Consider the following 20,863-nt stretch of genomic DNA (forward strand, 5'->3'; position numbering starts at 1 on the left):
GAAACAGTGGCTGACTTTATTTTTCTGGGCTTCAAAATCACTGCAGATAGTGATTGCAGCCATGAAATTAAAAGATGCTTACTCCTTGGAAGGAAAGTTATGACTAGACAGAATATTAAAAAGCAGAGACATTACTTTGCCAACAAAGGTTCGTCTAGTCCAGGCTATGGCTTTTCCAGTGGTCATGTATGGATGTGAGAGTTGGACTATAAAGAAAGCTGAGCACCAAAGAATTAATGCTTTTGAACTGTGGTGTTGGAGAAAACTCTTGAGAGTCCCTTGGACTGCAAGGAGATCCAACCAGTCCATCCTAAAGGAGATCAGTCCTGAGTGTTCATTGGTAGGACTGATTTTGAAGCTGAAACTCCAATACTTTGGCCTCCTGATGCGAAGAGCTGACTCATTGGAAAGACCCTGCTGCTGGGAAAGATTGAGGGCGGGAGGAGAAGGGGACGACAGAGGATGAGATGGTTGGATGGCATCACCAACTCAATGGACACGGGTTTGGGTTGACTCCGGGAGTTGGTGATGGACAGGGAGGCCTGGCGTGCTGTGATTCATGGGGTCGCAAAGAGTCAGACACGACTGAGCGACTGAATGGAACTGAAATGAACCAATAGTTTTAGCAACATATTCCTTGTCAATTTTCTTTCAATTTAATTCAAATTCATTTCATTTCTCCTCTCCATGAATAATACTGACAAATTATGTTCCCCAGGTTCATCCTCCAATTTCATTCATTTAATAAACATTTTATGAGCACTTATAATTTGGCAAACACTATTCTGAGTAATAAAATAAACAACAAGAAACACAGGAATCCCTACTCTCATGGAGTTTACATTCTGGTACAAGAATTCAGACAATAAATAATGTAAGATTATTTCAGATAAAATGGGTGTTTTTAAAATTATTTTTGTTATTAGAGAAAAACTAGGGTAAAGTAGGATAGGAGTTAGTACCTTTAGATAGGGTAGCAAAGGAAGGCTTTTGGGAGAAGTGAAATTTGAGGTAATGTGAATAATGAGAAGGAATGAGCCATGTTCATTTTGGGGAAAGCATTCCAGGCAGAAAAAAGAGCAGATTCAGGAGCATAAATGGGAACATAAATGGTAAGTGGTGGGAGGTGAGATCAGGAAGGGACAGATTAGGAAGGGTCCTAAAAGCTATAGGAAGGAGTTTGGATTAAGCAGGGCATCTAGGATTTTAAACTCTGGCTGCTGTGTGGAAAACAGATGGTAGAGGATCAAAGATAGAAGCAGGGAGATCTATAAGAACCAAAGGTAAGAAACTTCTAGGCTCCAAGGTAGACTTTTGCCTTCAAGTTGACCCCTAGAGAAATTCCACCAGATAATGCAATTTGTGCCTAGTGTTGTAAAAATATAACATGATTTTTTAAAATTTTAAAGAGCAATATCAAAAAAGAAGTCCCTAAAGACAATGTTTCAGTCAATAAAAAACGAACGTGTTTTCTGTGTAGAAACACATACTGTACCCACATTTTCTAGAACCATAAACTGCTTTTCTTCTCTTGGAAACATGATAAATAAGGGACTTCCAAGAATACTTAGACTATTTCTAGCTTTTATTGAAATTTTGCAATATTCCTTCACTTTTAAGTTTCATTTGTAAGAACAGTGTTAGTATATCCTTACAATCAAACCTGTCATTCAAAGACTTGGAAAAATTAACCTGTTTCTCTCATCTTCCTTCCTTCTTTCTCCTTCATCTCCCTTCTCAGCCCATCTTCTTTCCCTCTTGAATAGCCCCACAAGCATCATATGAATCATATTATATTTTACATTATTGTTGTATTTATTAAATTTTTCTTGCTCCCATTTTTAATATAAAATCTGATTACTAGAACATATTATGCACTTTCTTACTCAAAAGACTCCACAAATGTGACATTAAGTGGGTCAATGGTGCAAGGTTTTTCCTTGTTTGACACACAGGGATTGACTGTGAACTGGGGACAGTCTTCAGGTGGGGCTGGTTTGAAGTGTCAGTAAAGTTGGCATTAACTTGATCCCTCCTCTCTATGAAGATCTGGGGCCACCCCTGAGGAAGAAGCAAAACAAACCATCTTTCCAAATTCAGCTCTCCCTCCCATCACTCATATGCTTTCCTGGAAGGCCAGTGAGTCAGAGAACAAATGGTTCTTCTTACATCGCCCTTTCACTTGGCTTCCTCCTGCCCCTGGCAAACACCATCTGTGACTGGCCTAAAGGAAATACCAAGGAGATATTCCCAGGGACTAAAGGAGTACTCACTAATTGACAATGTCTTGAAGTTTATCCCGGTGCCATTAATTCCCCCAGCACTGGTGCTGGCCATGACCTGAACAGTGTAAGAGGTCTTTCGTGTCAGGGACTCCAGGTCATACTGCAGGATGCTGGAGTTGACTGTCTTGGCTAAAGGAAAAATACAGAAGTCAAACACCACAGCCAAACCCAAGTGAAAACTGTGCTTTATTGGAGCTCAAGAGCACTGGAACCTGTGCTTCCAAGCTTGGCAATCTCACAGTCCTATCTCTCTATCCATTAAAATTAGCTTATTAAGATGGATCAAAGACCTAAATATAAGAGTTAAAACCATAAAATGCTTAGAAAACCACATAGGGTAGATCTATATGGACTTGAATATGACAAAGACTTCTTAAATATGATACCAGCACAGAAGCAGCAGAAAGATTAAACTGGACTTCATCAAAATTAAAAGTTTTTGTGCATCAAAAGACACTATCAAGAGAGTGAAAAACTCACAGAATGGGAAAAAATATTTGCAAATCATACATTTGATAAGGAATTTGTATCCAGAATGTTTAAAAAAAAAACAAAAACCCTAACAACTCAACAACTGAACGACAAACAGCCCAATTTAAAAATGAGCAAAGAGATTCAAAGACTTTTTCTAAAGAAGATATACAAATGGCCAAAAACACATATCAAAGATGCTCTACATCGTTAGTTATTACGGAAGTGCAAATCAAAGCCACAGTGATATGGCTGGTTCATGTTGACATTTGACAGAAACCAACACAATGTTGTAAAGCAATTATCCTTCAGTTAAACATAAATACATTTTTTAAAAACCACATTGAGATAGCATTTCATACCCACTAGGACAGCGACACTTTTTAAAAATGGAAAATAACAAGTGTTGATAAGGATGTAGAGAAATTAGAACTCTAATTTATTGCTGGTGGAAATGTAAATTGGTGTAGCTGCTATGGAAAACAGTTTGATGGCTCCTCGGTAAGTTAACTTAAAATTCCCAAATGACCCAGCAATTCTAATCCTAGTATATACCCCCAAAGAACTAAAAGCAGAGATTCAAACATATTTATACACCAATGTTCACAGCAGCATTAATCACAGTGGCTAAAATGTTTTATCAACTGATGAATGGATTACAAAAAAATGTTTCTTGATATAATAAAATATTATTCAGCCATAAAAAGGAATGAGGTGCTAATACATGCTACAACATTGATGAACTTTAAACACATTATGCCAAGTGAGAGAAGCCAGGCCAAAAAAAAAAAAAAAAAGTCACATATTGTATGATTCTGTTTATATGAAGTATCCAGAATAGGTAAACCCATAGAAACAGAAAGGAGTTTTCTGGTTGCCACGGACTGTGGGAAAAGGGTAAGGAAGTGACTAATTGATGGGTACACGGTTTCTGTTTGGAGTGGAAATAAGTAGTGTTATGGTTACAACATTATGGATGCTTAATATTTAGTGCCACTAAATTGTATACTCTCACATGTTTGAAGTGGTAAAATTTACATTATATGTATTTTACCATAACAGCAAAAAAAATTAGCCTAAACAAAAACCCAGGCCTAGCCCACAATTGAGGACGTCAGGCAATATTGTAGATGCAAGAAAAGGCAGTGGACGGTAGGAGCCATTGTAAAGGGTCCTTCACTGAAGCAAATGCCACCAAACAGGGTCTGTCCCCTCTAGCCTTTATCTAGGCATGTCCCATTCTGGAGGAAAGGTCAAGAAGCTCCCTGGAGGCCCACTGTTCACATCCTGACGGGCACAAATGGTATCAGTTTCTCTGGTGCCTACAGGACTCTCAGGTACAGTCATTTCAATCTCATTTGACTCTTAAAAACTCAAGAGATGGACACCCTTGACTCTGTTTTCAGAGAATCTCAAGGAAGTTAAGTGATTCCTGCAAAATGGAAGGGCACCCACCACAGGATCTACCCTGATAGCAGGTCTACCGCAGCATCCATCTGGGGCTCAGGGTTCTTTCAGCTTGACTATAAGCTCACTTACAGAATTCCTTTCCATCTTCAGCTTGGTAAAATATGGTGTAATTGTTGATGAAACCATTTCTGTGACGCTTGGGAATCTCCTTCCATGTAATTGTGACTGTCCTCACACCAATGTTCTCCACCTTCGTCTCGGGACCTTCTGATGGAACTTTATAGGACGGGGAGACAAATGAATACCGAATCACACCCCAGCAGGTCCTTCCCCTACGAAGTCTCTGCCCAGTCCTCAAACTGTAATCAGTGCTGGGGGTGGGAGGCAGGGCAGAGTAGGGAAATGATGAATCAACTTGTCTTGAGAAAACTGTTGTCTGGAATCATACCTCTCAAACAGGAAGAGAAGCAGAGTCAAAGACCAGAGAAAGAGTACTTGCTCATAGACCTCTCACTAATTTGGCACCCAGCTCTCTCATCCATACGTGTAATAGCTATTATCAAACAGTTGAAGATTATGCCTCCGTGAGCTATCTTTGAGTGACAGGATCTATTTCCTAAGGTTGAATCTGGAAGACGTTAACTTCCAAAAAGGTAGAAGTAAAGTCTGAGTGGTTCACCAATAAAACCTTTGCTTATTGCTATACAATCAACTATAATTTTTTAGCATCTCCAAGTTACAGTTAACTCTTAGGATCCCTAGCTTGGTCTTTTCTGGTTATAGAGCTGTTAGTGCTGTTTATTTGTGACTTTGGGCAAGTTGGTTCACCTCTCTGAACCTTGCTTTTGTGAGATGAGGGACTTGGACTTGATGATCTCTAATGTCCACCACAGCTTCAAAATTCAGTGACTCCATACTTTGACCACAACTGTGTCAACTACTACAAACGGTAATAAGTATACATAGCTTACTACAAGCTAAATGTGCAGCACGGATGAGCACGAAAGCAACTGTGAACAAGCTGCAGGCCTTCGCAGCCTTGGGTAAAGGATGGACAGGCCCCAGAGTTGCCTTTGCCCAGTGGAACCCTGTCCATACATACCACCTTCTTTGACATAAGCCTGGATGGAATATGGCTCGCCCACTAGGTTTTGCAACATTGGATACACAGAGATATTATAGCACCAGAAAGGTTCCAGTTCATCTGTAGAAAAAGGGGAGGTAGACAGGGAGTGGGGCAGCGGGAGGGAAAGAGAGAGAAGGAGGGAGGGAGAAAGAAGCGTTAGGTGCAGAGCACAGCATAGAAGAAGGAATGCTAGACTGACTTATGACCTATGACTTATGGAAGATATTTTATTTCCCTATCATCTCCACATCTGGAAAATAAGGGACTTAGGTTGGATGGTCTCTAATATCTATGTTGGTTCTAACATTTTGAAACTAATTCTTAGAACCAAACCTGCACCACTCTGACAAAATGGTTGAGCCACCCAGGAAGGAGAAGTAAGAGATCCAGGCTCTTCTTCATCATTGATTTTGTTACATCATTTGGGGTGCACCACAGAATAAACTTAATTCTTCTTTCAATAGCATATCACCCTAGAGAACTCAGCTACCATAAATTCTAGCTCTTCTGTCTGTCTGCCTCCCTACATAAGTATAATTCTTCATATAGATGCTTCTAAGTATTAAAAAATGGTCAGAGTGATAGGACTGGGAGAGTGAAGCCTCACTTATGTGTCTTATATGGAGCAGGGACTTTCTTGAAAAGAAGGCTATTCTCTGTATCAGTCACTTGTGGAAGGGCCCTAGAACCTAAACATATAGCCAGAACTGAAGGAGGCACCCTGAGTAGGACAGATGGGATACAAAGTCTGGTGTTTCCACACAATCACATGATTTCCACATTGCATCCACATGATCATGGTATCTGGGAAGAGCTCTCTGATGGTGGGTGTCCACCACCAAAGATGGTGCTTTCCGCCTGGAAACACGTCAGCTGCCTAGTCTGATGCTCACGGCTTCTTATTCCAGCACTGCTGGGAAATGCCAAGAAGCACACGTCACTAAGCTTGCCCTAGCCTGTCAAATTCTATTACTCACAATTTACAGGTATGAAGCCAAAATTAAGGATTTTAAAACTGGTGAAAACGAAAGTGAATCCTACACAGCAAGAACCTGTGGGGTCCGCACTGGCTACCTTGCTGGATTGTCCAGTTCCTGGCGTGAGACACAGACTCCCAGGAAATGGCCGAGGGCTTTGAGTCCACGTCTGGGACCCACTCCACCATCCATGTATCGACCTCCAGAGCAGAGCTTTGCCACTCCACCACCAGCTGGTCCTGAGTGAGGCAGGTGTGCATGGCCTCGATGCAGTGGAACACTGAAAGGAGAGGAAAGACTGCTTCACAACACCGAACTCCTCCTCCAGATGCACCAACCACATTTACATCTGTTCACTGCCCAAAGTGTAAAGAAGGTCAAAGTTCAGGATCTCCACTGCCACCTTCCACTAGGATGCTGTTTTTAATGTTTTTATTGTATCCCTTTTCCTTACTCTTAATATTTGATGAAGTGCCTTTTGTTATCTTCCCCATATTTGCCTGTTGCCAGCAGAGAATCTTACTAGACAGTTGATGACTAAGAATTACTGGGCAGCTCTGGGGTCTGTGCAAGTCAAAAGGAAAGTAAGCCTGAGACAAAGAATGGATCTCTAAAGGTAGAATTTCAGGCATCTATAATTTTGTGACTGGGAAGCTGGAAGCTGGTGACCCTAAAAATCATACCAGGGTGATGGCTTCAAATTTTGACCATCTAAACTGGTGCTATATGACCTGTCTATGCAGTCCCATCTTCAGGTAGGAAGAATTGTATCTGCTGCAGAAGGAGATAGACACACTCAGCTGAAGCACCTAGATGTGGACCAATAGGTAAATGACTCTATTCCCCGCAGACCTAGCAAAAGGACAGGTGAGGAAACAGCCTACAGTGTTCTTTAGTAGAAAAGTTGAGCATGTGGCTTCAAATCTAGTACCTGGGATCTAATCAGAATCAGAGAGTTCCCTTATTGAAAATGTTCTGGACACGCAGAAGAGAGGACTACTGGAGATGTGGGAAGGGAAGGAGGAGAAGGAGGGCATGAAGGAGTGCGGCTCAGAAGACCACAGCATGTGGCTTTCCCCTCCTCTACTCCTCACCACCTGCAACAACCCTGAGCCTCTAGAATTGGAATCCACAGGAAGCATGTTTAAATAAACATCAAAGATGGTCCTGGATGAGGGCAGAAGGGGAGATGGAGTCCCTCAAAAAAGCCAAAATGCCTCTTGAAGTTGGAAACTTAGGCAAGTATAGAGATTTGGCATAAGAGTCCAGTGGGTACTAAATTCTGCTATGCCTATGCAACAAATACATTACTATGAAATAAAATAGATAACTAATGAGAACCTACTCTATGGCAAAAGGAACTTTATTCAGTGCTCTGTGGTGACCTAAATGGGAACTCTTTGGGACCCAATGGACTGTAGCCATGGAATTCTCCAGACCAGAATACTGGAGTGGGTAGCCGCTCCCTTCTCCAGGGGATCTTCCCAACCCAGGGATTGAACCCAGGTCTCCTACATTGCAGGTGGATTCTTTACCAGCTGAGCCACAAGGGAAGCCCAAGAATACTAGGGTGGGTAGCCTATCCCTTCTCCAGGGAATCTTCCCGACCCAGGAATCAAACCAGGGTCTCCTGCATTGCAGGTGGATTCTTTACCAACTGAGCTATCAGGGAAGCCAAAGAAATGGGAAGGAAATCTAAAAATGAGGGGATATGTGAATATGTATAACGGATTCATTTTGCTGTACAGCAGAAACTAACACAACACTGTAAAGCAGCTGTGTGTAGATTAGTCATTAAGTCGTGTCCAACTCTTTGCGACTCCATGGACTGTAGCCCCCCAGGCTCCTCTGTTCATGGGCTTTCCTAGACAACAACACTGGAATGGGTAGACACTTCCTTCTCCAGGGGAATCTTCCTGACCCAGGGATTGAACACAGGTCTCCTGCATTGCAGTCAGATTCTTTACCATCTGAGCCACCAAGGAAGCTCCCCTCTCCAAAATCAACTATACTCCAATAAAAATTAATTTAAAATAAAAGGAAAACAACAACAACAAGCCCCAGAGGGTTGTGTATGTATTTAGGAGCCTCTGTTCTTGAAGCTCACAGTTGATGGGAAGGAGTCCTTTCCCCATACTGGGCCTTTATGAGAGACTCCAGCATCTGGTCTAGAAGCTAGGCCGGAGAATCTGTCAACTTGAAAGGGCAGCTCTGAGGAAGGGCAACTGAGACGTGGGGAAATTGTGAAGCTAGAGTGGGGCAAGCAGCACACAGCCAGGAAATCAACCCCACCGAAGCCCTAGCATCCCAGCTCTCTCCTCCCTGCCCTTCTCTGCTCATAGCCTCTAAGCATCCTTAGTCACTGTTTCAGTCAAGCTGAAAGTCATTATTGGAGCATTTGGAAACTTACTCAGCCTCTTGAAGCAGGTAACATTAGTGTTCCCTGATCGCCTCAGTTGGTAAAGAATCTGCCTGCAATACAGGAGACCCGGGTTCAATTCCTGGGTTGGGAAGAGCCCCTGGAGAAGGAAATGGCAACCCACTCCAGTACTCTTGCCTGGAGAATCCCATGGGCAGAGGGGCCTGCAGGCTATAGTCCATGGGGTCACAAGAGTTGGACACGACTTAGAGAATAAACTGCCAACCGATCCCCTCTGATGCCTTTTTGCTGTCTTTATATGTTGCCTGCTTAGGATAACTTTGAGCTGTAACAAACTTCAGAGTTCCTGTGCAGGGTCAGGCTGGAACCACCCTCCCCAGGACTGTCAACTCAGATCGAACCATTATGGGTTGAATTGTGTGCCTGCAGAAGATATTCTTGGTATTGCAGAATGTAACCTTATTTGGAAAGCAGGTGTAAGTAGCTAAAATAAGATGAGAGTCCTTAGCCCGGTATGACTGGTCTCCTTAAAAGTGGAATTTGAATGCAGAGACAGACACACACAGGAAGCTGGTCATGTGAGGAATGAGTTGGATTAGAATTATACTGCTACGAGCCAAGAAAAGCCTGGGGCTTCCAGAAGCTGGAATAAAAAGGAAGGATCCTCCCTTGGAAGTTTTTGAGGGAGCACAGTCTTGCCAATGCCTGATTTTTAGACTTCTAGCCTGCAGAACAATGAGGCAGTTGAGTTTCTGTTGTTTGAAGTCACCTAGTCTATGGTGCTTTCTTGGGAATATCTGGGAAAATCAATCAGCATCTTTGGCTCAGCCTCCTCTTCCTCCTCTTTCCTGGCCTTCCTTCCTTTTCTGATTAATAAACCACTTGCACGAACATCCCAATTTGAAGATGGACGTGCGTGTTGGTTGCTAACCACACATTCTTTCTCTTTAGCAGCATTGCAATTCTGAGGAGCAGAAGTCAGGTCTAAAGAGTTAAGAAATAAGCACAGATTCTGGACCACAGAGGGTGTGGAATAAGCCATAAGTCAGCCTAGCAAGAGGAAAGGGCCTGGCAGCATTAAGGGTTGTTGAAAGAAGTTTCCAAGTCATTGTTCTACTGAATGTCGACTAATTGCCTCCATCACTCAATAGTCACTTTTTGGGCAATTTCTCCAAACACAATACACCCCCAGATGTGGTAGGAAATAGATTCCTCTTGAGAAAAGAGGAAAGGGACTTAGACTGCAAAAGCCGTTAATTTCTTATGATTTGCATGAAGTCAGTCACTCTGGGCCCATCAAATACCATTCTCAGATGCTAGAAGTGCTTCATCTTTGCCCACCATCCCAGCCCAACTTGAACCCTACCTCAACTCAGTACCAACCTCCTCCTCAGACAGTTGGTCATGTTTTGCCATGTCCTGCCTCAGACCACTCCACAGCTGTCTACTGGCTAAGGTCTCCTACAAGCAGAGCTTCTTGTCTTGGGGCCAAAAGGAACCTGAAGGTGTTTCTATTCCAATTCTTTATTTGAAAGATAGGAAAATAGGGGTCCACAGAGGAAAATAATCGTTCAGTGTCACACAGCAGCTGTGATCAGATTTCTAAGTCACTTTACTAAGTCCACGGTTCTGGATAAAATATATTGGACAAGTTTGGAATCATGTAGACCTGTGCTTAGAGTCCACCTGAGAGATCTTTGGGCAAATTACTAAGCTTTCCTGAATCACAGCTTCATCAACTAAAAAGAAAACCTGATGGCACCTATCCCATGGGTCATTTGAGGCTAAAATTAGATTGAACCATATCATTTTAGCACAATGTCTGACATATCCTAATGGACAATGCTGGATGATTACACCTAATGATTGTTAAGCTTACAATTATTATTATAACTATTCTCCAGGTGACTCTGTTAAACAAAATTCTGTAAAACATCACATTCTTAGATGTCTTAGACTGGGAACTGCAAAGAGGTCTGTAAAGGGTCAAATAGTAAACATTTTAGGTTTTGCAGGCCTCTGTTGCAACCAACACTGCCATTCCTGCACATTGTTGCAGAGACACAGGAGACGAGGGTTCGATCCCTGGGTCAGGAAGATCCCCTGGAGAAGGAAATGGCAACCCACCCCAGTATTCTTGAGTGGGAAATCCCATGGATATAGGAACTTGGTGGGCTACAGCCCAGGGAGTCGCAAAAGAGTCAGACATGACTTATCAACTGAACAACAGCAATAAGATCTATAGAGAAAATAAAGCCAGGAAGAGGAAATAGATTGCCTGCAATTCCTTGAATAAGACTCAAAGAAGCTCTTTTATTCCAAAACAGGATATAAAATATAAGTTTGCATGGAAGTAACGTTTTTAAAATTACTTAATTAAAGGTGTAATGAGCAATTATTGGCAAGAATAAACATTACAGCCAACTCATTAGAAAAGACCTTGGTGCTGGGAAAGATTGAAGGCAAAAGAAGAGGGTGGCAGAGGATGAGACGGTTGGATAGCATCACCAACTCAATGAACACAAATCCAAACAAACTCCAGGGAGAAAGTGAAGGACAGGGAAGCCTATGGCATGGGGCAGTCCATGGGGTCGCAAAGAGTCAGACACTACTTAGAAACTGAACAACAACAACAATTAACATCAGAAATATCCCTAACTAGGTAGTCAAATGGGAGGGAGAAAAGGAAGAAAACAGGAGAGGGAACAGATCAAGACTGGGATATGGTCAGCAACGTGAAGGGAAGATCTCGAAAGACATCTTTTAGCCACTGAGGATAAACATGGCAGATCTGACAGTTTTATAATGCTCAATCCAGCTTATATTCACTCAGAATAAAACAAATACACGCTGCACATAGAACTTCTAGGCTCATGACTGTGTCTCGTATGATTTACGAAATCTCTGATTTTCAACACAGGCTTTATTCCAAAAGAAAAGTATTTCAAGAGGCTCATTAATTCATTGAAGATTATGATCACCCCACCTTAACCTAAAATGTCCTTACTTCATTTTCATTTTGATGCTAAAAAAACAGCAACCATTGAGAGGACAGGGACAACTGCTTGGCATATCAGATGGGGTTAGGCATCTAAATAAGAAGTTTATGTCATACTCACACTTTTCATCAATAGCTGGGATCCTCAAGGTGGCCTCTGGAGATTCCCCAAGAGAATTATAAGACCTCACATGGACCCAGTAGGTCTGGTTTCCCAGGTACAGTTCAGGCTGCTGGTTAGTAGTGTTCATTGTCTCTCTGAGGTTACTATTGTTTTCTGGAAAATACTGTATTTTGTAACCAAGAACTTTCTCCAGGACTGGGGCTCCTTTTGCCTTCTGAACACAAAGGAAACAAAATTTACTGCTAACAGCAAAGAAAGAAAGTCACTGAGACAGTAATGAATGGTGGGAATCAGAGAAGGGAGGCAATATTAGGTGCTACACTATAACCCTGTGATGATCCCTCTGGGATGAGTAACATACCTGTGCCATGTCAACCCTCCAAATGCCATGAGGTGATTTATAAATGGTCTCTTGGTATCAACCCTTGATAGAAGTCTAATTCCACAAAGCTAAACTAGCATGATGCCCAAACCAATGCAAGCAAATAACTCCTTATTCCTTTAGGCAGCATCTTTCTCTCTGTCTTAAATGGGAGAGGTTGTTGTTCAGTCGCTCAGTCATGTCCAACTCTTTGCGACCCCACGGACTGCAGCACGCCAGGCTTCCCTGTCCTCCACTCCTTCCCAGAGTTTGCTCAGACTCAGATCCACTGAGTCGGTGATGCCATTCAACCACCTTATCCTCTGTCATCCCCTTCTCCTCCTGCCCTCAATCTTTCCCAGCATCAGAGGCTTTTCAAATGAGTCAGTTATTCACATCAGGTGGCCAAAGTATTGGAGTTTCAGCTTCATCATCAGTCCTTCCAATGAATATTCAGGACTGATCTCCTTTAGGATGGACTGGTTTGATCTCTTTGCTGTCCAAGGGACTCTCAAGGGTCTTCTCCAGCACCACAGTTCGAAGGCATAAATTTTTCGGTGCTCAGCTTTTTTTATTGTCTAGCTCTCACATACATACACAACTAATGGAAAAAATATAGCTTTGACTACCTGGACATTTGTAGGCAAGGTAATGTCTCTGCTTTTTAATACACTGTCTAGGTTTGTCATAGCTTTTCTTCCAAGGAGCAAGCATCTCTTAATTTCATAGCTGCAGTCACCATCCACAGTGGGCTCTTTGGAGCCCAAGAAAATAAAGTCTCTCACTGTTTCCATTGTTTCCTCATCTATTTGCCATGAAGTGATGGGACCAGATGCCATGATCTTAGTTTTCTGAATGTTGAGTTTTAAACCAACTTTTTCACTCTCCTCTTTCACTTCCATCGAGAGGCTCTTTAGTTCCTCTTCACTTTCTGCCATAAGGGTGGTGTCATCTGCGTATCTGAGTTCACTGCTGTTTCTTCTGGCAATCTTGATTCCAGCTTGTGCTTCATCCAGCCTGTCATTTCACATGATGTGCTCTGCCTATCAGTTAAATAAGCAGGGTGACAATATACAGCCTTGACACACTCTTTTCCCAATTTGGAACCAGTCTGTTGTTCCATGTCCAGTTCTAACTGTTGCTTCTTGACCTTCATACAGGTTTCTCAGGAGGCAGGTAAGGTGGTCTAATATTCCCATCTCTTGAAGAATTTTCCATCGTTTGTTGTTATCCAAATACTCAAAGGCTTTAGTGTAGTCTAGAAACAGATACAGACATTTTTTTCTGGAATTCTTTTGCTTTTTCTATGATTCAGTGGATATTGATAATGGACAGAGAAGCAAAAACTTTAAAGTTGAGGCATTTCCTCTGAGCCAATCCCAAGTCTGTTCTGGCCCTGGGTCATTTCTTTCCTGGAAATGTCCAGGGATTGGAGAGTACCCTGTCCTTTTATCTCCATACCACCCCCTCCAAGGAGAGAGCTAGCTTCCCCAACCAGACATTCCAGCTAAGAGGACTAGAACATTCAAGGTTACCCTACCAGACCAAATCCTTGGTGAGAAATGAAGGTGACCCCAGGGGCTCCAGGCCAACCTCTTTTTTTCAGCCTTGAACCTGAGTCCATGTTTTGCTAGAGATCAGTATGTTGAATATTTCTCAGGAGTTAGAGGGCTTTCCTGTTTTTCTGTTACTGATAACACACAGAGATGAGCAGAATGACTGATTATAAGGTCAGAAGGACTTCAGAAGTCACTTTTTCCCACTGTCTATCTGGTTTGAGAATTTCCTTTACACCTCCCATGACGTAAGAAGTCAGTTAAAAATCTTCCTAATGACTGGGAGGCATTTATAATTCATGATAACTCATTCTCTTTTTATAATAAAATCATAGTTTATTGAGATATAATTCACATACCAGAAAATTCACTTAGTGTGCAACTCACTGGCTTTTAGTATAGTCAAGAGTTGTGTAGTCATCACCACAATCTGATTTTAGCTCATTCTTTTTTAAGCAGCTCTAGTTCTTGGAAAACTCTACAAAAGCAAAAGGAAGACCAGTCCCCAGGCGAGGGGGAGAAGAAGAAGGACGTCCAAGTCCATCTCACCTACTTCACAGGTTGGCCAACTTGACCTGTGTGGGTCTGGCCACACACAGGATGTGCCCTGGTTCACTTTCCTTCTCAGAACTATGTTGACAGAGTAATTCGTTTCCTCACTTGACTGAGAAAGAACTCGACAACATCTGGGATCAATTCTTGGAGATTTCCCAACACCACAGGCTGTGTTCTCCCCTGTCTGCTGCCACTGAGGGTGTCCTTCTCGTCCCCGCGGTGGGGACAGGAGAAAGGTAGAAGGATGCTCCAACCCTGAGGTAACTGGGAATGGAATGTCATTTGGAAAAAGCAGGGTGATTTCCCCATTTTCAAGAGCGTTTGAAAATTGCCCAGACTTGAGCAAGTATGAGCTAACCCAATGAGTATTTCCTGAGAAATCTGGAGACACACCAAAGAATCAGGGCATCTCACTGCTCTCCTCCCTCTCTTCTTTCCCCCACCTCCTCTCTCCTATTTTCTGGCTGTTTTTTTCCCCTCTGTTTGCCTTTTTCCTTTCCTACTGATTCCTTCTTCCCCTCCTTTTTTATCCTTTTTTCTACCATCACCTCTCATTCTCTCTTTCGTGTCCTCTGTACTAACCTGGCTCCTCCTTTGTTCCTCATTCCGAGGCCTCCATCCTACAAAGGCCCACTTGGCCCCTGTTCTATCCTTGCACCCCACTATCCCAATGCCCTGGGGGGCACCTGTGCAATGACCTCAGGAACACTAGTAAGCTCACCCCCAAGCCAGTGCTCTTCTCCAGTGTGGGGGTGGGGGCTATATAATTTTACATTGCCTTGGAGTGAAGGCCAGCCAGCGACGGTTTTCTCCAGAAGGTCAAGGTGCCTCCTGCACTGACACTTACACTTTGTACCTGTCTCAGGTGTTAACATTTCCAAGTGTTAACATTTCAGATCAAAGAAGAAGGCTCAGGGTCTGCATTGCACATTCAGGACATCTACAAAATGACATACAGGGCTTTTCTGAGATAGGAAATCATTGTGAGATTTGGGGCATCAAAGCCTCTAGGGAAGGAAATTAAGGAGGTAAAATGTCCATGATCACATTTCTTAGAGGTATAAGAGACCAAGGCTTTTACACAGAATTATAAATAAATAACCCAGAGAGAGGTCACCTTCAACAACAGCTGCACTGGCCTTTTTCCATCCACTTTGTCTGATCTCAGGACTCTCCATAGATCCAGGCCATGTGGAGCTGTAAAGAATAAGAGTGAGGTGTTCAGCAGAGACAGAAGGGAGCTGTAGCAGAATATGGTGAGATTAGTGAGGCTGTCTGTTTAGAAAATGCCGTTGGGGAGGATTTGCTTGAGGGGGCCAGCAGGAGTAATGTGGAGAGTGGAAGACTTCGTTGCAATGATGTCTTCATGCTGTGGTTGAAGGACTAGAATCAACCAAAAGTCAAAAATAACAAAAGATCATTATAACATTAATATCAAAATAAATTACGATCAAAATAACATTAATATCCTATATATAAATCACTCCTCCCCTGCAATGAAAATGTTGGGATTTTCTTGTATTAGAACACTACTATAATGTGGTGAAAAGCTTTGTATTTTGTGAAAAAAGTAAAACCATAATCATGTAGGGCAAAAATTAAAAAAATAAAATAAAACTGCTCTTGGATCTGATGACTTAAGGTAAGCTAAAATAAAACGACAATAGATCCAACTGTAATATAATTTATCACTCAAATCTGGATTGATATATGACATCTCCTGCCCTCTACCATTCACATACATGAAAGCTAGGAATAACATAGATAACTGCTAAAGAGATTTTATATATAATTTATGCCATATCTACTCCCCAAAGAGATGAAACCACACACTTACAATGTTATAAAGCACAACAAAAAAATCAAAGAAGAAAGAAGCAGAGAAATAATCTTTCCTAAGCCCCTCTGTTAGCTCTAAATTTAATGCTAATCTTCCAGGCAAGAAGAGTAAAAAAGATAAAATTTAGTTGTGTATTCCTTATGGACTGAAATAAAGAACACATAGAAATCATTGTGAAGAGGCAAGTTTTTTCAGGCTATGTGCATTAAATTCATAAATGGAATTATCTTGTAGATCCAGTCAAAAAAGACAAAAGATAACCTAAAACCTGATGTCTGCAATCACAGTTGAACAAAAGTACAAAAATATGGCAGGTGTACAGTTCTCATGGTTGTCTTCTATGAAATGCAAGATCATAATGTGAAAGCTAGGTCCATGCATTTCTCCAGGGAAAAACAAGACCTGAAGACAGTACAGTTCAAGTGTGTCAGCTTCTGATGATCTACCTATTCAGGGACAAAGCTTAAAATAAGAAAAAAAGGAGAGAGAGCAACTTCTATTACACTTGACCTCTGCACTGTATCTCCCAAATATCTTGTCTCAAGGAGTTTTGGCACAAAGTGGGCCACTGGTAATTTATAGTTGAACCTTCTGACATGTGCCTGAAATTTCAAAATGCTGAGCTACTGACTAAAGAATGACACATACACTTTAGTCAAGAGAGGAAAGCAAGGTTCTAAAGAACTGTTCAGAAGGCTATTGGCCTGTAATTTATGAAATTGAGGAAATGTCTCTGAAGCTGGAGTTGATGAACACTAAATCTTTTTTTGAGGAAATCACATGGATGAAAAGAATGTAATTCAGTCTCCAAAAAATGGGGTCTGCCACTCAGGCAAAGATCTAAACTATTTTAGTATTGAGAGACTATTTTTAGGGACTTTTTTGTTCTTAATTCAGGTAATTGAGTGTTTAAAGTGAAATTACATACTGAACCCTAATTAAAGACAACTTCATAATGTAGAAATGTGCACTAAAGGGCAATTAAGTCAATGACCTGTCTTGTCATCAATGAAGGGTGACATTTCTACAACTACGCCTGCAGAAGCCAAAGTGTGGGTAACAGTCTAACTGCCAGGTTCCAAGTCTCCCAATGAGACCTACTATAATTCCATGTAAGTTCCATACAAGGAAATTGAAACTATTTAAACTTTCTATATGACTCAATCTGCATTCCATTGAAATGTTGTTATACAAGCTCTGCCAGGAGTTTTCCCAAAGGTCATTACCGAATCAAGAGACTGGACAGTCAGGACTCAACTTTCTCAGACACAGAGTAACAGGTTTCAGCCTGTCAACAGGTTACAGCCTGAGCTGTAAGTAAAGACAGCGTTCTTCCCAGAAGACATTCTTCTCAGCACAAAGCTACGAAGTCATGAGACCTTCATAGGTGACCCACAGAACTGGAAAGACTCTCAATCCATCTCTTACTTGCAGAGTCTCTCTGTTCCAGTTACATGGAAGTCAGACTCTGGGATAATAATATTGAAAATAAGAAAGAAGAAACCTAAAGGCAAAGTTTTCATTACAAGCCAGTTCCAAATACTCATCTGAAGCATAGACAGAAACAAAAATAAACTGATTATTAAATAATTAATCATTCCAGTCATTGATTAGAAAGAGTAAAATTCTACTTAGATTTACCCCATAGGCAGCCACTTAGTTCTAGTAGGTGGTAGACAGTGCTGATGAATGAATTTAATCAGGTATTTTCTCCTTTCATTGTGGTCACTATTTCCTGCAGATGTGTTCCAAAGAGAAACAGTCTTCCTGATGTAGACTTCCTACAGACGCAACTTTTAGTAGAACAAATGGCTAGCTTTTACATTTTCTACCATTATGTGTGCATGCTCAATTGTGTCCAACTCTTTGCAACCCCATGGATTGTAGCCCATCAGGTTCCTCTGTCTATGGAATTTTTCATGCAAGAATACTGGAGTGGGTTGCCATTTCCTCCTCCAGGAGATCTTCCCGACCTAGGGATTGAACCTGCATCTCCTGCATTCATAGGTGGATTCTTTACCATTTGAGCCATCTGAAAAACCCTCTTCTACAAGTATTACAGTCAATTTTCCATGATCATAAATTGATAATGAATAAATTAATAATGCAGCTTAACCAAATGGGGAAAAGTAATAATTCTGTATTTGTGAAAGAATAATACTAAGCTTTTACAAATTTGCCAAAATATTCACATATTTGTGGTGGTGGTCTAGTCACTAAGTCATGTCTGACTCTTGCGACCCCATGGACTGTAGCTCTCCAGGTTCCTCTGTCCATGGGATTCTCCAGGCAAGGAATACTGGACTGGGTTGCCATTTCCTTCTCTAATTACATATTGGAGTTTACATATTCCAAGGCATCAACTGTTTGGACAGATGTAGTAAGAATTTGCTGCTCTGTTGTTCCAGTTACAATCTGGAAATACCCACAGTCACCATCAATCAGTACTTTAGACACATTCTACTGCCTTTGCTGAAGATAACACTAAGAATCGCTCACTTTTAGCAAGTGTCACATACTAAGCATTTTACCTGAATCATCTCATCTAACCTCCACAGGCTTATAATTAGGTACATCAATATTACTATTTCCTCTTCTGAGGTGTTAAGAAGTGAGACAGTTGCCCAATATAACTTTTAAGTAACAGAGCCAGGAATTGAATATTATTATATCTGTTTCCTGTTGCTGTTCAGTCACTAAGTCATGTCCAGCTCTTTGTGATCCCAAGGATTGCAGCACTCCAAGCCTCCCTGTCCTTCACTGTCTCCCGAGGTGTGCCCAAGTTCATGTCCACTGAGTTGGTGATGTGATCCAGCCATCTCATCCCCTGCTGCCCTCTTCTCCTTTTGCCTTAAATCTTCCCTAGTAACAGGGTCTTTTTTAATGAATTGGCTGTTTCATGTAGTATGCATGTTTCATGTAGTATATATTTATATGCTTAAATGTGAGTAAATAATCCTAATAATCAATATATTGAAATGTAAAAGAGAAGAGTACCTCATATTCTACTTAAAACAGAAATTTTCAAATTAGAAAAGGTTTGAGGTGGTGTGTGTAAAACAGCTGGCATTTCATTGTGAAACAGGGAGATATTTTATGAATTAGAAGAGGATAAATTAGGATTTGCTTGGGGTGGGTACATTTTCATTAGTTTCTTCTGGGATTCTGAAAAAATTAAGAAAAGCAAAAATTGTCCAGTGGTAATGTTAACAGATGTTCATTTTATTTAATTAGCACAGGGCACAGAGAACACTAGGATCTAGTGTTTGGTGGTCAATCTTAGCCAAGCAAGCTGAAATAATAAATCAGTTGAAATGGTAAATCTAATTTCTAGCAATGAAAGAAGTGTATTAAATTGACATTAGCAAGTGGTTGGACTGTGATGAACTTAAGACACTGAACCATAATGATGCTAGGTCTCTAAGCAGAATGACAGCTACAGGGAGGAGAACTGTACAAAACAAGGTCAATCCCAGGGTAGAACTCACTCTCCAAGATTGCCTGCTAAAAGGTGTAGCAGAGGGAGAGGGCAACTTGCACAAGGATATTGCTTGCATTTCGTCCTAATATTTTAAAAGATAGGGATCAGCCAAGCCACAGACAGCAATAACTGAGCACTCCAACAGATTATAACCATTGGACCATTTTATATTGTACAATTTATGTGCTGTTTGGTATTTGTAAACTAGTATGTTTGTTTTAAGATTGGATTATTTGAGATGATGTCTATAGAGTGCTCCCAAATACGGCATAAATTTTAATCAAAAATTCACATTAGGTCCACAACTTGACTAGTTTTGTTTTAATCATGCACGTGTTTTTATTTATTTAAAATTTATATAGCACTTACCATTTGTAAGGCACTGTTCTAAGCATATAAACACATAATGATTATAAATTTTTTATTACTTTTCTCTGTTTTCTTACAGTTGAGCATGGAAGCTTGGATGCCTGAATACCGTAGATTAATAGAATCTCAGAGCAAGAAGGGACTTCAGAGGCCATCCAGCCCAATCCTTTATGTGTGTCACATGAATCTTTGTTGTGACTACATCCACCAGTGAGTAGTCCAGACTAAGCATGAACATCTCCAGTGGGAGATACGAAATTCAGAAGGCACCAGATTATTCCCAGACATATGATCATATGGGCAAACATGCCAAATATCTGTTAACACTAATTTAGTTGTCATGGGAAACTCAACCAGGATCCAGGGGAATACATTTTTGCCATATAGACCAGGGAACACAGGAGCTGACCCCACATGTTGCCTAAGACCAGTGAGGGACTTGTTGTAAGATTGATTAAGAAGGGCCTGAAATCATGCCCAGAGGTGGGGTGGGGGCAAATTCATGGTCTAGAACCAACATGTCTCAAACAAAGTTAAAGCCTCAGAAGGCTAGAATGATCAGCATTTTTCTGTTTCGTTGACATATTTCAGAAGATGTGTGGCCCTTGATAGGTATTCATTTAATTAGTCATTCATTCATTGTAGTAGGTTGAAAAACAAACACCAAAGATCTAAGTACAAATCTCTATCACCTATAAATATTACCTTATATGGCCAAAGGGACTTTGTACATGTGATTGGGTTAGGATTTTGAGATGGGGAGATTATCTTGGATTATCCCAGTGGGCCCTAAATGTTATCACGATGGTCATTACAAGAAGGAAGCAGACAGATTTGACACAGAAGAGGAGAAAAAGGTAATGTGATAACAGAAGCAGAGTCTGGAGTAATATGCTTTGTTCATAGGAAGGGGCCACAAACCAAGGAATA

General features: G+C 41.2%; 1 protein-coding gene across 4 annotated transcripts in view; it reads right to left on the reverse strand.

Annotated features, from left to right (window-relative positions):
* IL31RA (interleukin 31 receptor A) overlaps positions 1-20,863 on the reverse strand; it is a 69,498-nt gene that overhangs the window by 6,306 nt on the left and 42,329 nt on the right. Inside the window, exons 7-12 of one of the 4 annotated variants that reach the window (XM_010853503.1) lie at positions 15,361-15,440; positions 11,769-11,985; positions 6,367-6,549; positions 5,269-5,370; positions 4,296-4,442; positions 2,274-2,414 (exon numbers count right to left, since the gene is read on the reverse strand). In XM_010853503.1, the coding sequence (XP_010851805.1) occupies positions 2,274-2,414; positions 4,296-4,442; positions 5,269-5,370; positions 6,367-6,549; positions 11,769-11,985; positions 15,361-15,440 (870 nt within the window). The remainder of the gene's footprint in view (positions 1-2,273; positions 2,415-4,295; positions 4,443-5,268; positions 5,371-6,366; positions 6,550-11,768; positions 11,986-15,360; positions 15,441-20,863) is intronic. The other 3 variants (XM_010853504.1, XM_010853505.1, XM_010853506.1) reach the window with 3 other exon arrangements.

The sequence above is a fragment of the Bison bison genome, unplaced genomic scaffold (genome assembly GCF_000754665.1).
Source record: "Bison bison bison isolate TAMUID 2011002044 unplaced genomic scaffold, Bison_UMD1.0 scf7180017864328, whole genome shotgun sequence".
Classification (NCBI taxonomy): Eukaryota; Metazoa; Chordata; class Mammalia; order Artiodactyla; family Bovidae; genus Bison; species Bison bison.